Below are 21,388 nucleotides of genomic sequence, written 5' to 3'. Positions count from 1 at the left end.
CGTCGCCGAATAAACATAAACACAACATCTCCGTGACCCGGATTTGACAAGATAGCGCGTTTTTTTAGTCCGCGAGTTTGCTAGCGTTTGTTTTCAAATGAATCAGAAAGTTGTTTTTTTTTTTAAATCGATCAAGTTTTAAGTCATCTCTCTCCGTGCGCACCTCAGCCTTTTCTCCCCCCACCCTCCCTTCTCCCGTCTGGCCGTTTGTTGTGAGCTGTGTATAAATCTCTCTCAGGAGGAGTGTCAATCGGTGCGTTGTCAATCACAGTCTCGGCTTCGCTTTCATCTCTCCTTCCTCCCAGTGACTGGGAGAGAAAGAGGAGGAGGAGGAAGAGGAGGAGGGAGGGAAGCGCAGCTACATTACCAACACACACTCACACACACCGGTTACATTACACGGTGGAAGCGCTGCGGGAGCAGCGGGAAGTCGGTCCGCGGCGTTCTCTTCCTCTCCGTCTTCTTGTGTTTTTATTTTGTTGTGGTCGTTGTTTTGTTTAGATTCTTTTATCTCAACTTTGTTTTTGTTTGTTTTTATTCTTGTTGTTGTCTGGTGTTGTTTCTCTTCCTCCGCGCGTCATCTCTTAAAGGATGTATTTTTGAAGCGGCTCCGCTCGTCTCGTCCAAGGGGTTCGTACCCCCTCCCGCTCCTCCATCACTTTCCAGTCAAGGTGTTTTCTTTTTCTCGTTTTTTTCTTGTTTTTTTTTTTTTTTAATCTTCCTATGTGGTTTTGTTCGCCTTTTTATTATTTTTTTCCTCTGAAAGGACACCTGGATCACCCGAGGAAATACGATTTTACAAGTCGGGACATTTTTTACAGGATAAATCGACCCGTCTGCAAGAGAGAGAGAGAGAAAGAGAGAAAAATGAGAATTTAACTCGTGGTTCGCCCTCCTTCTCTTTCTCTTCCTCCTCCCTCTCTCTTCTTTTTTCTTTTCCCTCATGACACCGGAGCGCACACGGGACATTCATTCCGACCCCTTCACGTCTTCAGTCGCACTTTTAATCCCAACTGTGTTTTAAAAAAAAAGATAAATATATATATTTCTATCTATAACGAAAAGGACGACACACACACTCCTGTTGCTTCAGCTCCGAACACACCGGCAGCGTGTGAGGAGCCGCTCCGCTGAAGGGGAAGGACGGTCTCACACGCCGGGGAGGATCTCAGTGGGAGTCCCCCTCCCCTCCCCACTCCACCCCACCCCCACTCCACACACACACACACACACACACACACACTTTTAGTCTCGGACTGGCGTTTCCCTGAGAAACAGTTTTTTTAATATACAAAAAATATATATAACTGTACATTAGAGAGTGAGAGAAGATGCCCCAGTTATCAGGCGGCGGTGGCGGGGACCCGGAGCTGTGCGCCACGGACGAGATGATCCCCTTCAAAGACGAAGGAGACCCGCAAAAGGAGCAGATCTTCGCCGAGCTCAGCCACTCGGAGGAGGAGGGGGACCTGGCGGATATCAAGTCGTCCCTGGTCAACGAGTCCGAGAGCAGCCCGAACAGCAACAGCCACGACGTGAGTGATGCGTGTGTTTTCGGGTTATGAGGAAGGTGGGTATCGAACCCACAACCCCCCTTTTGGAGTACAATCCCTCACCCCCACACCTTCCAGTAAACTTGGCGTTCAAGCCTTTTCCATTCATCCGATCTTTATTGATAAAAAAAAAGTTGCGTCCGAAAACGGAGACGACGGGCCTACTGCAGACCTCCCTCCCCTCAGATTTCTGCTGGATTCTTGTGATATAAAGTTTCTCGAACACTTGTCAAATAATCAGTTTCCATTGATTTTTTTTTCTTTCAAATTGTTAATAATTAAAAAACCAGTGATGCAGTCCTGGTACCCTAACCTTAGATGCGCAGGAGTTTCGGCTCCAACAGAAACCCTGAGGATGCTCATCTACACTCCGCCCCATAAGCGCACATCAACCTCGTAACAGGACATTCGATAGGCCCGGGCGCCTGTTTAACCCTGTGAGGCCGAAAAAACGCCAACTTATCAATGGGATCCGAAGTGGGAACTGTATTTTGATAGTGCACGGATCTGGGGCCTCGCTGCATATGGTGTGTTTTCTGGCATTGGCTTTGTTTTAAATGCCAGCTAATGCAAACAGAAAACGCATTTAATTGCACCGTATATGTGCGTTAAATGGTCGTTAATAGTAATAATAATAATAATAATCGTGATTAAATTACTGCTGCACTGTTTTTATATTTATTAATTGAAAATATTAATGTTAATCTCGCTGGTGAATGTTTCTTTTTTTGCACGTTTTAGTATTAATTTATATCAACCAGTAATTTTTTCTTTATCACAAAACGCCACATGGATGATCTCAGGGATGTTTTTTATCGTTTATAAATGTGTCAAGCGCGTGTTAATTAAAAAATCCCAACGGAAGAATTATTAATGATGAATTTTTAATACTTTCAGAACTACAACAACGCTCTCCGTTTTCCGCTTAATTTATTCACCCTCACAGGCTAATGAAGTCACACATCATACAAGTTGAAAAAAAAATTATAAATTTAATTTCTCTGCATCCATGTGTCTGTGCCCTGGCTTCAGGATGCTGGCTGTAGCTCCTCCATCACAAAGTTATTTGGGTGCTCTGTCATTAACTGCGGTGTTAATGGACTTTGGGGCAAATCCCGACCCAACCAGTCCACATCCACCATCCAGTGTCCTGGAGACACACCAGACACAGGCTGATTAGGAATCCAGTCAAGCTCCATCGCTCAGCGTGAAGCCATCCTGAGGGGTCTGAACCTTGAAAAAAAAAAGGTCCTCTCCTCAATTCACATTTGGAAAGAGAAGGAAAATGAGTCTTTGAAATGCATCAGTGTTTTTGCAGTAAACTCTAAATGATTAGGTTTTTCTTTCCCTGTCAAAGGGTTACTTTGTTTTAATTTGTGCTGCATTTTAATTCATGAAACAAATACTGTTTTTTTTTTTTAAATCAGAGTATAGAAGTGAGCTTTACACTGAAAAATAAAGGGAACACAGACCTATGGTTTTGAAAACAACTTCATTTATAAGCTCCTTAAGGACATGAAGCTTAATTAAGTGGTTCTTTTGAAGCTCTGAGGCAGGCTGCCCCGTCACCCTTGTATATAGATATGTGTGTGTGTGTGTGTGTGTGTGTGTGTGTGTGTGTGTGTGTGTGTGTGTGTGTGTGTGTGTGTGTGTGTGTGTGTGTGTGTGTGTACACATATGCGTGCATGTTCTGCTTTGGTGACAAAACAAAGAGCCGGCATTTGCCCCGGCAATGCATTTGGATTTTTGACCGCATAACTACGTCAGTGTGTCTGACCGTGTTCGAAGGCCCTACTTATTAATTCACCATCATTTCGTGTCTCCTTCTTTTACAGGCAGCTAGACAGTCCCAAATACCGCAAGATTCATATCATGAAAAACACAGAGACCATTCAGAGGATGGTAAGTGACATAAGAGCTATGTAAGTCGGCATGCATGTTAGGACAGCATGTCATTTAGCTGCAACAAAACCCGACTGCCTCGGATATTAATTCACCATGACTCGGGGAAAAAAGCATTGAAGGTGGAAGTGTGAAGTAGTTCAGTCACAGTGCCGGTCGTGTTCTTACCAGAATCCTTGTTCCTGTTCTTCATTTTTCATCCATGACTAGTCCAGACATGTTAAACATTCATGGGCACAGCTACCTGTTACCTATCACAGATGTGGGTGCCTGCAGAAATGAAAACACAGACTAGGTGAATGAATTTTTTTTTTTTTTTCTGTAGATGAATCACTTTTTTGTCATGTATAAATTTGGAAAGATCATTATTGAACAACATTACAATTGGAGATATTCGGAGTGCTATTTTTATCTAGCTCTTGTGTTTCTTATTATGCAATTACCCCAGTAAAATATTTCCACAAATACATCAGCTCTCTGCTTGTCACATGTTACTCTCTGGCTATTGTAGGCTGATCCTGCTGCTGCAGGTCATTATTAGGACTCTGAGGAGGAGTGTGTCTCCTCTTTGTTCGCCTTTCACTCGCGAATACGATCCCCTCAAAACCAAACACTGGCTTTCTTCACAACAAGATCTATGTTACCATCAGGCTGAATACCACAAACACCCCCAACCCCCTGGCCTTATTAAACAGCGTGCAGTTGAGTGGCGAGTGGCGTTGTATTGAGGCCTCTTTTATAAAGCTACCCCCCCTTTGGTCAGACGCATAGAAGAACAGTTGGGCAACTCCTGTTTTGACACAGTCTGCATGGTCTTCTAATTGGTGCTAATTGGCACAGAGGGGCTCCATTGTTCCTCTGTATAATATGTCTCCCCTGTCCAAGACTGCAAGAAAGGGCACAAACAAAAGGCTGAGGCAAAGTAGGGCACGGGTTAAAGCGATATCATTGCCGCATCAAAACAGTGAGGCGAACTTTGTGTTCCGCCTTCTCGTGTTATTTACCAACTCACGCACATGTAGCACTTGTAATTTTTGTAAATGTAAGAGTGCTGTTGTTGAAAGAATTCACATTGCCGTTCGAATATATGTTTTTATAAATTTGCGACCGTTTGCACATACTAACACAATAAATTGTCTCTTTTTTACAACTTTATCAGGAAAGCATCAAGACATGTATAGTAAAGGCCATCCATACCCGGGTTATCCTGGCTATATCATGATGAGCAACATGAACAACGACTCCTACATGAACAATGGCTCCCTTTCGCCGCCCATGCCCAGAACGGTTTGTTCAGATTCTTTTTTTTATTGTGAAGTGAAATTGTCAATTAAGCTCTTGATGTTGAAATATGAAATGAATGTCATTGAAAAAACAAAGCCAGACCTCTATGCCAGACCGTTATGAAAAAAGAACTACTCGTTCTCTATACTTTAAGGTAAAAATATAAAATTGAAGTGGTAAAATCAATGCGTTCACTCAGCGTTCATTATGAGTGACAGCAACACAACAACTCCGTGATTAGCGGAGATTTAAAATCGCGCTGCATCCACCTACTGTAAGTCAGAGTGGCCTGAGGTCCCTGTTTAAAAGACCAGCTGAAATTAGACGGTAAGAGCTGTTTGTAAATGTTGTCGTAGCAAAGCCCCTGATTATGGTAAATGTTACAAGCATCAAGTCACACCCTGCAAACCCCTTTCCAGAGTTAGAGGCTGAAGCAAAAGACAACCTGCAGGCTCCTTTAAACTCGACTGCCCGGCCCTGCTTTTAAAACAATGGTAAACGTGACTACAGTTTTCTTCAAAAAACATTAGAATTTGTATCATTTTATCTTAACAGTCTTATTTAAGACTAAAGTCCCAAACATTTGCTGCCATAAACTCCTGATGTTTGAGCATTTATTTTTTATCACATTCCTCCGAAAAATTATTGCATTCAGGTTTTTTTTCAAGTTTTCAAACCTCAGTTTAAAGGATAAATAAAATAAACATTTAGGCTTTAATGGCTCATAACTGTTGTAATTGTCCATTTTTAAGATATGAGAGACAGAAAAATCTTGAATCATGCTTATTTGTATATTTGTCTCTTGAGTTTTAATTGTGAAACAAATCCAGAATTAAATGGAACGTCCTCTCAAAATTTGCCATTATTGCTGTTGCTTTTGGAGAACTTCAATGTCATTATTATTTTTTGCATCCTAGCTTTAAGGAAATGAAAAAGTTGAACAAAGCATTGAACTTTGGAGTGATATGACTATACCGTTTATGTATCATGGTGGGATACCAACGCCTAGTTCTACACAACTATCTATCTATCTATCTATCTATCTATCTATCTATCTATCTATCTATCTATCTATCTATCTATCATCTATCTATCTATCTATCTATCTATCTATCTATCTATCTATCTATCTATCTATCTATCTATCTATCTATCTATCTATCTATCTATCTATCTATCTATCTATCTATCTATCTATCTATCTATCTATCTGTCTGTGTGTGTGTGTGTGTGTGTATATATATATATATATATATATATATATATATATATGTGTGTGTGTGTGTACACACACACACACACACTTAGGAATGGAGGTGCTTAAAAATGTCTCAAAAACAAAAAAACAAAAGCAAAAAAATGTATAAATTGACACCCATTTCATATATATTAAATAATGAATCCTGTGCTCAAATCATGAAAAGGTTCAAGTAAATGTTTTGTTATTGTGCTGCATTGCTCCTGACATACTGGCATTGTTGCCTGCAGGAAACCAAACACCTCCCATACTTTGCAAAGGATTAAACTTAGACATACCTTATCAACCCCCCCCCTTTTTTTTTTGTTTGTATCTTTACTGATGAGTTTCCCTAATTACCTCAGCGTGACGGAGGTGGTCGCAAGGCTCTGAGGCAACCCTACTTAGAGTCAGTGGTACCATCCAGGGGTGGCGTGTGTTGCTGCAGATATGGTCCCTTTAACAGTATTAATATTAGGCCAGCTGCAGATCTTTTACTGGCGGCTTCCTGTGTCTGTCCCGTTTGCAAATTTCTCCTCTCAAGACAGACCAAAAACTCAGGGCACACAAGCAGCTGTCCACTCTAATCCTGTTATGTCCACGCACATGTCTCTGTATCACACTTGGGAAGGCAACCAGCCTCGGTCTGAGAACAGTTTGGTGTCTCTGTGCAGGAAACACTCACACACACTCACACACATACACTGTGCCTTGGGTTGTTTGTGCTTTTGCATGGCATCAGAGTCACTTTCGTCAGGGTAAAATTGTGAGATGTGTGTTATTTAAGGAAGCGTCTTTTGGACGCAGATGTGATTGTGTGAGGCAGATGCCACATGCTGCGTGTAAAGGATCTGTATTCACACGCAACTATGATGTTCAAATTGCATTGCCTCTCCTCTGCCAAAGTTTCAGAGGGTGAAAGTACGTGACATTGTGGAGAAAATGGGATCCCTATTACAGCATGGTTCACTTCCCAGTTCACAAATAGAATTGTTTATGAAAGCTGGTGTATATTGCTTTCCAAATGCGCTCTTTATGGCTTGTTTTCTGGTCAATTTGATCAATTATTCCTCAGTACACAATGAAAACAACATAAAACTTGTAGAGGTCTGGGTGGACTGAATGAGAGAAAATTACACCTCCCAGTTCTTGCTGCCAAAACTTTTAAAAGCCCTACTTTCATTTCATTCAGTACACTGGCTTTTTTTTTTTTTTTTTTTTTGCCCAATTTTCCCTTCACCCTGTCTTCAATAAAACAGTAGCCATTTTATATATCATTCATTCACTTATCCAATAAAAAACAAGTCAGTTTGGTGGAAGGATCACAGAGTAGAAGTCTTCTGGCTCTCTGGCTGATGTCAGCTCGCTGCCTCTGCTGCTGCTGGCCACCTCAGCCGCAGTATCAGCAGGCCTGGGATCAGTTTTCACCAAGATCAAAGGGATATTCTCTCTTTCATTCCCTTCCATTCCCCGGCTCTGCCGCCGCCTGCCCCCCGAATCCCAGTAGTTTAGATTGATTTCCATTGACCATGACATTCCTGCGTATGCCGTCCAGTCATGATGGGGCTGCTGATTGTCAGCAGATTTTAGGTGGTTCCTGCTTGATAAGTCGCCTTCACCGCAAGAGTTGAGATTCTGATGAGAAGATAGTAGATGGTGTACTGTTGCATATAGTTTGTGGTGGATGTGGATTTAAAAGTTCGCCGCTTCAAACGGTCGCTTCTGTGTTATGAATATATTGACGTTAGACTAAACCTATAACTGTTTTAGCATGTGAAGTCTGGGTGTCCTGACCGGAGTTCAGTAATTCAACTTACATTTTCATCATCATGTGATGTGTGTCCTTTGTTGGAGAAGTGAACACACGTTCCGTTTACCTCCAGTGATAATTTAAAACTGTGTCTGATTGTATGCAATTGTATTTCTGGCACAATTTGGATTGTTATTATTCATCATTTCAATGTGTATATTTACAGGCACACCAGGTAGAGGTCTGTCAGCTGTGTGACAACATGATACCTGAGAATGGGGTTTATTAGTGAGCTCTGCTGTGATTGGTTGCTGCCTTCTCTGCTGAGATGGGCTTAGTTGCTGTCAGACTCACTGAGCCTGCACACAAGAAGTCATTTCAATTAGTAATGTTTTTTAGTGTATCAATGCTAGTAAAAGGGACATCCACTCACACATTTTTTTAACTGTTTGTTTCTAGCGTTTGGTGCTTAACATTGGACTTTTTTGCTTGTAGAAATGTCCATGGAGTACCGTTGATGTGAATCATACTTGCTAAATGCTAAATCACATATAAAAGGGGGGCTCTCTTTCATTCCAGAAATCATTACAGGGTAACCTGAGATATGCCATTCTTCGCTGTAAGCAGTTTTACAAAGATGATTGAAGGCTGGTGGAAAATATTCCCCCCGTAGAACTACTTAAAAAATAGTCTGGATTACCTTGTGTAACAAAGCCATGCTTTCTGAAAAATCCATGGCAATATAGGTGTTTGGTACTTTGAACGCAAGAGAAGCTTCATTCTCTCCAATTGTATTTGAGAGAAAATGGATGTGATCTCAAAAAAAAATTGCTCCTAAAGTATCTATAAGGATTAAGGACACCTATAGCAAGAGTTTTTTGTTTATTTATAGGCAATCAGCCTTTTAAGGTTTGGTTGGGATTTACATTCTCAAATACTAGAGTAGAGCCTGCAAGTGATAACCACATTCGAAATCTGTTTCTTAACCTCAGATATATCTCCTTACACAGGTGATCAGGATAAATATGATCAGTGCTTGATTCTGCTTTGTAGACCTTCACTAGATTAGTGGTACTAATTAAACCTCACGTAGAAATATACTTTGGAAAGAGTAATAGGATGGAGGAAACCATGCAGGGATGGGCTCTATGATTACAGACCGCTGACCTTTTTTTACTGGATTATTATTTACTTTCTAATTTCAAACAAGAAGAATCTACCATTAAATGTTTGGAAAAGCTCAGGTTTGTAAACCATCTTGTCATCCCTTCACGGTGCTGCTGAAACCTGTTTGATGCCTGCTGTCTTGTGTTTGCAAAAAGTCATTTGAGGTTTCACTTCATCACTCATCCAGATTGTGCAATTGATGCAACTTATTTACAAAGTGTTAAAGAAATTAGATTACAGCAGAAAGCGGACCATAATCTGGTCACTTAACTACATGTAAATACACTTGTTGTCATTGATCTTTATCAGGATGAGCATTTCCCTCACAGTAATTTTGGATTTGCCTTGTAGCTTTGGACTGTTTGGAAAGTGATGACAGAAGATAATGAAGATATGGAAGGATTCTGATCTGGCTTCTGTCTAGTTGTTTATTGACAAACCGTTCATGCTTTTCCAATTTTGGTCAAAAAGATTGGAGCATTTCTGATGTCTCGGCTTCAAAGCTTACAGTAGCTCATCATTTTTTTTGGTGTGACAAGTTAAGGAAGAAAGGCTTGTTGCTCAGAGTGCTTCATTCAGCCAACCAAACTCAAGTCAGGATCTGGGAACAACAGATTCCAAATAAAGATTGCTCTGCATGTGATATACTATGCATATTTTTAAATGACCTGAAATCTATTTTCAGAGGATGCTTCTCCTCCCACTGTAGAGACACCTGCTGTGGTGGAAAAAAAAACCTCAACCCTCAGGTTTCATGCTCTTCACCTGACTGGGAAGATCTGGAGGTGATCCCCAGCTGTGTTAAGCCGTTTCCTGTTCCAGGGTTTGTGGAGGGAAATGGTTAGCATGATTGACTTTTTTTAAATCTGAGTTTTGCCAATGTTGGGCGGAGTTGGGTGGAGTTCAGACAGCTCCTCCACCAGTGCCTTGGACTGTTTTTCCCGTCAGACCTTCAATTGCAGATCGCCATTGTAAGAGCGGGGGTTTGGGTTGGATGGGGTGGGGGGTCAGCAGCCAATTTTCCTTTGATGTAGTAGGAACGTGACGGATCTGCTAGCCAGTGTCTCGCAGCGTGGAATCACTAACCCAGGCTTACCTAACGGGATTTGGTAGGACCGCTCTGGTGTCCCTCAGTGCCATTTGTGTCCCGAGCTCATGCCCCCAGCGCAACCGTGGAAGATCCCTGTTAAACAGAGCGCTGCATTTACCAGCAGCCTTCCATGTCCACACTAAATGTTCAGCTTATAGCACCATGTGTACTTTTACTGAAGTCTTACTACAGGATGGACATGCTGCTGACAGTACACAAATTTTGGCTGTAGCATTTTTGTCTTAAAGCAGCTAGATCACATCTCGCCCCATCTTCTATGAGTCCTGTTTTATGAATGCTGCACCAAATCTAAATTTTTTTTCATTCAGCCCATGTATGTATCAAAAAGCCACGCTGACACTTATGTCATCTGCCGTGGAAATCATATCAAGCAGTCCAACTTGTGTGCACACATAAATGACAGCACCAGGGACCTCCCACAGAAGAAACATTTGGCCCCTTAAACTCTTTGTAGTGCCGCCGGGTCTCGCTGTTATATAAACAGAGCCATTAACGCCAGGGTTTCTTCTCACCCTCAACTGTACGGTGACGCTGGTTGACACATTTACTCCATATGTGCAGCAATAATGATGCCATGTGGTTACAATCACTGGCTTATCAATGCGTTTCATCTTTCAAAATGGAGCACAGCAGAGAGTCTCTACTCTGAACTATATATATATATAAATATATATACACACAGACACACAGACACACTCATATGTGTGTGTGACATATATATATATATATATATATATATATGTGTGTGTGTGTGTGTGTCTGAAAAATAATTTCTTGTCATACGCATATGGTTAATGATTTGAGTGTACACAGTTGTGGGTTTACAATAATTTCTGTATGAAATCAATAACTTCATGCATGCACTTTTTAAACTGATGAAGAGTTCTGTTAGACTGATCTTAATTGACCAAGAATTTAAAGAATTGATATGCAAACTGTGTATTTGCTGACACAAAGTTTTGATCCAATATCCATGTGTTTCTAATGAATCACATTTTTCTTTAGAATAACATATTCTTCTAAGCCTGAACGGATGTGATATATTGTATCATTGTTGCACGATCCGGCGGCGTGTCACCTTTTGTATCTTATACCCATCAGATTACAACTTAAGCAAATTGTACAAGTTCTGCCAATCACAGTTTGGTTAGATGTTGTTTGGTGAGATGAATATGAGTAACCCTCCCACATTCTTGAACTTTTCCTTGCTGTATCCGATTCTTGTTTGCTAATAATTCCCAATGGCTACTGTGATATTAGGCAACTGCTTGAGATAAGTGAAGAATGCATTTCCTGTATAAATGATCTATAGATAGCGGAGCTAACTGTTAAAGTAGAGAGACTCTGGGTCGGGATTAATAAACTACATAGTAATGGACGAGTGTTGCGGGCAATATACCATGAAACTAACATTCTTCATGTTAACCACTTCAAAATGGGATCAAATGGGTGAATGAATACATATGCAGTTTCTTTGTGTCTGAGGAAAGCAATACAAACTCTGAATGTCAAGAGCATGCCATGAAGGCACATAGGTTGAATGTTTATTTTGGGATATTTATCACTGTTCAAAAAAATGCCCTCATGGATGATGACGTTTTCTTTCATCCTCCACTGAAGCAAATGTAGCTTTACCTATCAAGCATGGCAGCCTGGGACCTGCCACAAAGAGACCACTAAGGCCTGCAACACCTGCTCGGAGAGTTTCACTCCTCACTAGCAGCCTGCTGCTGATCTCCAAGGGTCTCGCCAAGGTTGTCCCCAGTGCCCAATTCTCTCTGAATGGCCTGGGTGTGGACTTCCTGTAAAGGCGGATCAGACAAGGAGTGGACTGAACAACACAATCATGTTTTGTTGTGTAGCTCACTCTGCTTCAACTTTGAATCGTCGATAGAAGATGAATAACTTATCTGTCGATCCGAAAACCATGCATTTGTGGATATGAGCTACACAACATAATAAATGCACTCTTTAGAAGTAGTTTTGGACTTACCATCTAACTATACAATTAAGATGAGTACATTTTCTTTTGATTCGGTCCAGTTTATTCCTCAAGCTTGATGAAGCTTGTAAATTGCCCCCAGGAAATGATCACAGTACCTCACTGTTCTATGATGCATCCATAAAAAGGATGAATAGCTTTATGATTTCATCTTGACAGCTTGTAGGTCTAAGATAGAAGCGAGCTGTGTTGCAATCGAAACAAACGGACCACAGGAGTGAAACATGGGTACAAATCCCGCTCGCTCTGTCCAGACTTCAGAGAAGCAGGAACAGCCTTCACTTTGTCCGGCTAAGACACAGAGCTATGATCAATAGCTGCTCTGTTGTGTGAAGCTGGTCAGTTTGTGGCACGTTCACCCTTCCTCCTTGGCTGTTTCATGTGTTTCAGAAGCTCATTATTTCTTTCTGCTGTGGGTGTGAGTGCTAAAGAGGCTCACATGCAATGTGTATCTGACAGTGTTGAAATATTAATGGTCCCCAGTGTAGGAGGTTGGTATAAGACTGCATAGTTACAGTACAAAGGGTGCCTTCTCGCCACCAGGCTTTATTAGCCAAGTTTTTAAATGAATAGATGGATACAGCTCGCTCTCTTTCTTTGTGCCTCCTGATTTTGCGCAAAACATCAAACCACCTTTTTTATGTCAAAGAGTCCCCCAACGCATACACTAAACAGATATTAAACACATTCTCATACGCGCATGCACAGACGCATGCATGGATGCGTGAGCTGTTCTTGGTTTTCGGTGGGAGGACAAAGAGGCGGGCTTTGCTATCAATTCATTTTGTGTGGTCTTTGCCATAAAAAAACACCCTGTTCTTTGACTCTGAAAAAAGGCTGTCTTCAATTTTTGGGGAACCCATAAAAGTTTGTCGTTCCTTTCATATCGCCAGTGGAATTGAAAACAAATGCTACATGCTCCCCTCCTCTCCTTTGAACTGGCCAATTATGGAGTTGTGAAAATAAGAATCAGTCTGTAGATCTCTTTCCCCTGTTCTTTTCTTTCCTTCTTTTCCTCCCCCCCTCTCATTCTTCCTCGTTCACCCCCCCCTCGCCGCCCTCCTTGTTTTTTAAGAAACCGAGGGGGATCACTGATGTCAAAGTCAAAACCAAGAGCATTAAGAAAACTGGCGAAATGCAATACAGCTGCAATCCGACATGACGCTAGAAAATAGGGCTGAGGAGCAGAAAGCCTCTCTCCCGTATTCCCAGGGCGCGCAACTGCTCCCGGCCTTGGCTTTGATCTCTTCAAAGCCTCCTGCCTCCTACTAGATGGAGAGTCTTGGCTGCCGCTCGCGAGCACTGGAGAGAGGCACGGAGGGGGGGCGGCGGCGGCGGTGGTGAGGGAGCCGTCGTCTTTTCCTTTCCAGGGCTGAAATCAATCACGGTGCCGAGGCAATTATGTGTAATTCAACCTCAGCCAGATTAGTGACTCCTGTTACCTGAGCGACCGAAGCTCTGTAATCTGCGAGACGCACAGGCCTCACCGGCAAAAGGAGTAGCCAGGAACAGGCGAGGGCACTTGAGGGAAAGGAGGGGAACGAGGGAGTAGGGAGAGGTGCTGAAAAGCAAGCCGCCATACTGGTGTCCAGCAGAGCAGAAAATCGCAGTACAATAGAGTGATTACACTTGCAGATGTAGCCATATTTGTGAGGAGGTGGATGGAGAGAAAAAGACGAGCGCTGATTGCCATGGAGCCTGCTAGTTAGTGTGCTAACGAGCTGGGTCTCCTTTGTGTTAAAACATGTGCGTTATGTCACTTCCACTGCGGCTCCAGTCCTCCCCCCGCTATTCACTACTCTGTCCCCCCTCCAGTGCCATATCTCTATCTCTCATGCCCTCCACAGTCCGCTCTGAAATGCAAGCTCGGCCAAGTCTCCTGCCCCAGGCGCCCAATTTACTATGGCTGGAGAAAAACTCTGTGGCCCCAAGTCACTGAGGAAAACAGAAGAGCTGAATGCTCCTCTTTCCCTGCTGCTGCTCTTCGTCTGATTTGTGCAACTGTTTCAATGTCTTGACACACAGCAGTGCAACAATTTACACCCTTCCTTCTTTTTATAAGGCTTACTGAGGAGATTCATCCCAATTATATTTGCTCTTAGTTCAGGCAAATATAAAATGTGGTAGGAGTTTCCTGGCTTGTAGAAACAGGATTGCATTATAAGGTATTATTTGTATGTTTTAAGTCAATGTTATTGAATTTAGAAACAATTAATGAGAGGGTTTTTAGGACAGCGAAGGGTGGATTTCCAAATTGTATTATTCGATCTCTTGGAAGTGTACCATGGCTTTTATTCCTCCCCTGCACTCCGGCTGTAGATACTGATGTCACAGGGATGAGAACAAGGCTTGTTTTTTTTTTGCCTCAGCAGTCACTTGATGCAGGATGATGAAACCCACCAAGATATCGAGCAAGAATGTGTTTGTTCATCTGATGATCTTGCCTTGTGCTCTGTGTCTTTTGATCATTGGGCTGTTTGGTTGGTGATGAGAGACACTTCTCATGGGAAGTACATACGAAATGCAATAGATGTACTGTCCGAATATAATGCATAGTAGCTGACCAGGACCTTTGTTTTAAAATGTCTGTCATGGAAGTGGAGACGAGTCTAAAAATATAAAGGTCATGCTGAATGGATTATGTGGCACCAATGGGGTCACTGTCCAGCTCAGCAGGGGCCCTTAAACCCAATAGCTTCCATAACACTGGGTTCAGGGGCCAGGTGACACTTTTCATGTCCTCCAGTGGAGAGACATCACAGAGACGTCCTTCGCTTTGAGCTTCCCGTCATCAGACGAAGCATCAAAACATCAAATCCAATCACACCCACTGTACCCATAGCTTTTGAGATAAAAGGTCCTGAAATGTAAGTGATCACTGCAGCCCTGCATATCTAATCTACGTTTGCTGTTCTACCCATCACAAACAGTCACCACTGTCTTACACAAGAAAGTAAACTCACAGTAAAATGTTGGACCAGATTTGATCTTATCAGACCTCCCCAATCCATTGTTTTTATCTTTAAACCTATTATTAGATTATGATAATGCAAAATATAATTTTAAACGCAGACATTAAATGTATCATCCATCAGCGGTTTGATGGTTTCAGTCAGGATTTCATCCATATTAAAGAACCCAGTAAAAAAAGTTGGTCCAAATGATTCGACAGCTTGATCGCTAAATCTATCATTGCTTTCCATGAACACAAATAAGAGCACACAAATTGGAAAGCGAAAAACTAATGGTCCCTATCAATAAATCCAGCTGAAACACAAACCATTGGTATTGTGGCGATCAGTGGCATCAGGTGCATGAATGTTGCTGTAACCGTTTGCCCTGAGCGTAAGGACTTCCTTTTGTTGTTCCGAAATTCATCATTACCATATCTTTACAGGTATCAAGGGATAATCAGACGTCTGTCGCCATGTTGTACATGGTCATTGTTTTGATTGTATTGAGGCATACAAAACCCTGCCACAAAGCTAATTGACAGGGCGGAGTTGTCACGTGACTGTTCAAGTCCTTGGAGGGGTTCTTGAAGTGTTTCCTGTTTCTGTGTGGATGTAGAAAAGCCATTTATTCGGAGGGGATCAGATTTGAATAGCTTTGTGCTTTTCATTCAGATCTGAGCGGGGGCGTGTGTGGCTTGCTTGAAAAAAAACAAAAATGTATGGTTCGATTAATGACTAATTCCAGACTGAAAGGCAGTTGTTGGTAGTCTTTACCAGTTAATCCCTTAAAACGCAGAATCACACCCAAACAGTGGGCTACTGGTATTGTTGTATGGTCCCAAATGTGAACAAGGTTGGCCATTTAATCCACAACCATGACTGTCTCTCATCCTGTGGAATGAGCCTCGCCCCATTTCATTGCCAAAACTGCTACATCTTTTATTGCAAACAGCCTTGTCCAGGGGCTTGTCAAACTGTGTAAAATGCATATTTTTTGGAAAAAAAAACATGGGCAGCCGGAACACAAACGTGTTTATCTTTAAACCCAAAGTGCACTGAGGTGAAAGCATCATTGATCAGCTGACTTCTGGGTGAAAAGTTCACATCAAAGCTGGGTCACAGGTGTCTCAACACCTGAGGCAAGAAGGACCCTGTGACCTGCGGTTTTCCAGCCGTTACATAACTGACAGACTTTAACTTGACCACAGACATGTGATTTGTTTATAATATTCATACATTTTAATGGGATTACATTTTTCTTAATATAATCATCAGTGGCACAGCCCTACTAAACTGAATCAATATTTTTATTCTTTCTATTCTTACATGGCATGTGGGTGTGAATCTGTCTCAGTGAAATACAGAAGGAAAACTAGGTCAATACTCCACAGCCCAGGGAGACGCACTTCTCATTCAAATCACCTCACCATCCACATTTTTTTCTGGTTTGTGCCAATGAAACCCTTCCCCAAAAACACTGCAGCTTGCTTAAATGCCTCCTATGTTGTACTCTATTGCTAGTTAGCAAGAGTAACGTAAAGGCATTCGACTCCATAGATATAATGTGTAGCGTTGCATTGGAGCTAGCTAAGGCTTAGTGAGTAGAGCACTGTCTCAAGCTCTCATCTCCACAGGTAGAGATACACAAAGACCCCCACCAGACTATTTTCCCCCTCAACGCTGAGCTCCCAAATCCAAACTGACAGCCATTCATGCCCAGAATACCTGGGCAAAAGCAGAGCGGGGCGAGAGGGGTGCACTATCTAGGTGTAGCAGGCAAATCCTCTGTTGTTCGACAGATATACGAAGCTTCTGCATAAGGAAACTCATCAGCACTTTCCCTTAATTCTTCATTGCATTTTCACTCCTCTCTCACACCTCTTTCTCCCCATCTGTTATTGTGCAGAGACTAACATTTCAGCAAACAAGCCACACAAAGTTAGCTTGTGCTGCGATTTTATTTGTGTACATCTCTCAGGGCCCTCCAAGTGTAGTTGGTAAATGTGGATGTTGGCTCTGAATTGCTGCCTGGCATGAATGTAGCTACTCAGCAGACCAAAGCTGGCTTCTAATGATAAATCATGCAGTGTGTTAATGCAGCAGTGGTGTTGCTATAAATAGTGTCAGAGAGAGAGATGCTGATTGATTCAGGAAGAAAAATAAACCGTGCTCCAAAAATGTTCTGTTTGTGGTCAGTTCTAAACACGGAGTACAAACAAAGAGCCCAATGACTAACATTCACACTACCTTAAAAGTGAACTGATCGGGTGAATGAACCTATATTAGCTGAAGTTTGTTTGACAGTGTCCAGAGGCCAGACAGGTGGACGGAGCAGGCACCTGTGTTTATACCTTTCTTTTAGCCGCTGGTGTTCATATATGAAACCGGCTGGCTGTAGACATCGCTTCCATTTACATTTCAATAGGATAAGTGGTGGCTGTGCAGGGAGCAGCCATGTTCTTTTTGGGAGTGTATGTGACTAGTGGGTGCTCAAGTGTGTGTTTGTGTGTGTGTGTGTGCGGTCTGCGTGTGCTGCACTTCAGCAGAATGTTTGCCCTTTCCTCAATCCTTTGATGTGACCAGGTCCTGCTGTGATAATGAGCCCTGTGTCCCGCCGCAAGGTGAGGATCCTGCAGTTCGCCCAGGGCTCTGCCAGAGCAGCGACCCAATCCCAGCCACACACACAGCTTGCAAACACAACAGTGGAAGAGTTGACCTCACTCGGGGTCGATCGACTTCCACATGGTGCTTGAAGAGTGTAAACATGATAACAGTCCTTCGCGAAGCTCAGAAACATGCATATCAGTAAACAGGCTGTATTATTTGGTGTGTTTATTAGCGTATATAAGGACAAGGAATAACGAGTGATAATTTTATGAGTGAAAAACACAAATATTTTCTATTTTTACAATTCAAAAATATTTATTTCACTGAATGTCACTTTGCAATTTTACATGAATTGAAAATATTTTCTAGAGTTAAAGACTGGAGAGTGATGCTTTGCATTTTGCTTGATATTTGTGTTCGGTGTTGATAAATGTAATGCGCTCTACCTGACATATCTCAGACTTATAAAAGTAAGCCATGATGGCTGCATTTAAAAATAGCTTTTGTAAAATCAGTAAAAGTAACTGTGACAATATAATGGTAAAAAAATAAAAAATAAAAAAGCTCAACATACTATTGTTATTGTACTTATCTCTTTCTCCTTAACTCACAGTAGCCTGATTGTCGGAAGAACAGCATCTGGAATATTTGCAGTGTTTTGCTGCTCTCCCTTTAGTTTTTAATGACTCCACGACATATAGAAATTAAGTGTTGAACACTTTATAAAGCGGATAAAGTCTTTTCTCTGGGGCAGTCACATTTCACACAAATTATCCTCTTTGCAAATTCAAAATGTTGGTACGAGAGCTAGCGCGATTGGTTTGCTTGGAGCACACACTTTTCATGCCAGCTGAAGGATGATGGGTAATCCACCTCGTCCTATTCAGTTCTGCTGGTGGTGGTGGAAAAGGTGGCACGAGGCTGTTAATAAGTCCTTTGTGTTCATATGTAGCATGTACGCGATAAATTCATTAAATGCGTGGTTTCTGCTGTCTCTGATCCCTTCACCATGTAGCATGACTGTATTTTACAGTCTGTCTATTTGCCTTTTGACGTGGGATTTGAGTGTGAATTTCATGCTTATGCATTGTTTATGTGTGCTGCTGTGAAGCACTTAGTTTGATGGTCCCTACTGCATTAAGTTTCCTCACATGATAAACTCATGCTGAAACTTATCTGCTGAACACAACATTGAAACTGTGGTCCACACCTATTTTTGTGTATGTGCAAGACATTCACCGTACATCACATCAAGTTTGTGACTTGTTCCTGTAACCCCTCTCTATTTCCACATTTTTAACCAAATGGCCTTTGCCTTAAGTGTCAGAGATCCCCTTTAACTGTTCAACTGACTGACTAGCATGCAGGATTTATGATTAAAATGCAAAGAGGAGGGAGTAGGAAAGATTGGGGGCTTCACAGATGTAAATTTCTCTCCAGGGCAGGCTTTTCCTGTTATTTGTAGCCTCCTCCACTCTTGTCCCCGTGGTTGGCTTCGCTTGTTCGTCTCATTACCCCGGGCACGTGGCGCTCCTCCGCTTGCTGGCGGCCAGGCTTTCTTCTCAATTAATTGGGTTTCGTTACATTAAGCCCCCTGGACAAAGAGCCATCCTGCCAATAAAACATTCCATTTTTAGCACTCCACTGAAAGCTGGTGAGGTTCAACCCGCTCTACGAATGGTAATTGGTTATTTATTTAAGCTTCCTCAGGTTGGTCTCTGCTGGATTTGGCGCGGGGGGGGGGGGGGGCATACAGATCCATTCTTTCCTGTCCTGTCGTGCTACTATGGGGGAATGTTTGCTCCCTTTTTGTTGGGAAAGGGTTGGACAACTTACACATATATACGGAGTGAACACCTGGTCTGAGGCTACACTGTCAGTGCTGGACTGAAGGTCACGCCTTTTTCTTCATTTACAACCTTTTAAACTGACAACTCCTTGTTTCTTTGTGCCTACAATGTTATTGAAAATAGAAATAGACTGCATTTAATCAATCTCAGGTAATCATCTTACCATTTTGCTGGAACTTCTTGGCAAAGTAAGAACAAATTTCTTGCTTTAATCTTTCCTCTTGTGTTAATATCCCAAGCGGTATTTTCTCTGTGAACCTTTTTCCTCTAGAGTGCAGAAAATCCCATGAGTAGGTGAGGTTGGATTTTGAAAGAGATGGGGTGAGAAGGGCTTCTTAGTGAAAAGATTTAGCAGCATGGGAATCTATAGCCACCACTCGAGCTGCCATCTCCCCAGCTGTTTGTGAAACGCCTCACATGGTTTCTACACACTTGATTGTAGCTGCAGGCGCGAAGAGTCCTCATTGCATATAAATTACAGAAGTGGGAAGTGATTATTATAAAATTCCCGCTTTCCCTTTTTTCCACTCCACTTCTGCAGAAGTGGTATAATTGAGTGGAGTACAAAAGCCGTGCTGTGAGGGGAGTGAGATGCTAAAATGGCAATGTAGCATGGATTGTTACTCCCTCTACCCCATGGACACACCAACACACACATTCATACTCTCAGCAACCATTGCAGGATGTTGGTGGAATCTGACAGAATACCAGCTCAGACATGGGCGTGCCGTCAAAAAATCCTCCCTCAGAAAAAAAAAACAAAAGAAAAGAAAAACGAAACGTCCCATTTCCCTTCCCCACCCCCAAATACAGACTGCACGCCAAGTCACTGGCTCCCTTTGCTGAAACATCCTGGAGTGTCTCCTCCACGCAGGGCTCCCTGCCAGCTTCAGTTCCGCACAATGAATTTCTCTTAAAACCACATCTGAGGGCTTCTTAAAAAGGCCGGCCAAGGCTTGATATGAAATTCCAAATGCAACATTTTCTTTTCAATCCTCCCTGCCTCTACTCTTTTCTTTCCCTGAAAAATATGAATAGAGAGATCCTAAGCCTATTATTTCTCCTATACAATAAGAGGGACCTCCAATATGGCTGCCCTCCACTGCCACATCATTTCAGCTGCCGCTAAAGGCTGTCATAGTGAGGACGGGGATGAGGCGGGATCCAATTGTCACAAACTAGCATGACCCTTTCAACTTCGGTCACCATCTATTTTCCCTGCAAACCAGGTAAACAGGTTTGCCAAGACCTTGACAACCAGCAAAGCAAGTCAACAAGTCTTCACCTTGATGGTAGACCCCCGCTTGAACGTAATAGCAAATTATATGTACTGTTGATAAGAACCGCTCAAAATATTTGAAGATCTTGCTCAACTCATATACAAATGGCATAGTTCTCTTTTGCCAATGGATATTTAATTAATAGAATACCTAACAAAACAATTAATGATGAACATTTTTCTTCCTGCTAAAATTTACCTTTGGTAAACTGGGCCATGCAGTTTGAGAATATATACACACACAAATAGCCATACATTTTGTATTGGTCACAGATTCCCTAATTTTCCACTGGTGGATTGTACCACAATGGAGGAAATGTTATTAAGAAGTTGAGAAAAATCAGATTTGACAGCTGTAACTGGGAAAAGCGCAAAAGTGGGCGTCTCCTTTCTGGCTGAAGATTCAAGGTGCCCAAGAGTCAATCACCACCTCTTTGCCATATAGTTATTTATGTGGGTGAACAAGTATAAGACATTAATTTTAGTTTTCATCTGTTTTCATTTCTCACTCATCTGTCTGCTTCAACATGAAAAAAGACTTTTAGTCAAAATGATAATCCCACAGGTTCTTATCACATTCCCACAGGATAACAAATGGGAGTGGAGAGGCGTAAAATAATATGGGGGAGAATGCTATCATTTAGCCCCTAGTGAGGGCTTGTCCCAGCTGCCTAGGTCTGGTATACGCTCCT

General features: G+C 42.1%; 1 protein-coding gene across 6 annotated transcripts in view; it reads left to right on the top strand.

Annotated features, from left to right (window-relative positions):
- The first annotated feature begins 388 nt into the window (after positions 1-388).
- Positions 389-21,388, top strand: part of lef1 (lymphoid enhancer-binding factor 1) — a 40,660-nt gene continuing 19,660 nt past the window's right edge. For all 6 annotated transcript variants that reach the window (XM_086157275.1, XM_086157274.1, XM_086157270.1 and 3 more), the window contains exons 1-3: positions 389-1,535; positions 3,389-3,455; positions 4,615-4,742. In XM_086157275.1, the coding sequence (XP_086013401.1) occupies positions 1,332-1,535; positions 3,389-3,455; positions 4,615-4,742 (399 nt within the window). In that variant the 5' untranslated portion in view covers positions 389-1,331. The remainder of the gene's footprint in view (positions 1,536-3,388; positions 3,456-4,614; positions 4,743-21,388) is intronic.

The sequence above is a fragment of the Fistularia commersonii genome, chromosome 12 (assembly GCF_037954325.1).
Source record: "Fistularia commersonii isolate RoL2024-O1a breed Wild chromosome 12, RoL_Fcom_v1.0, whole genome shotgun sequence".
Lineage (NCBI taxonomy): Eukaryota > Metazoa > Chordata > Actinopteri > Syngnathiformes > Fistulariidae > Fistularia > Fistularia commersonii.
Note: the sequence above shows the minus strand (reverse complement) of the source record. Positions and strands in the feature narration are given on the sequence as shown.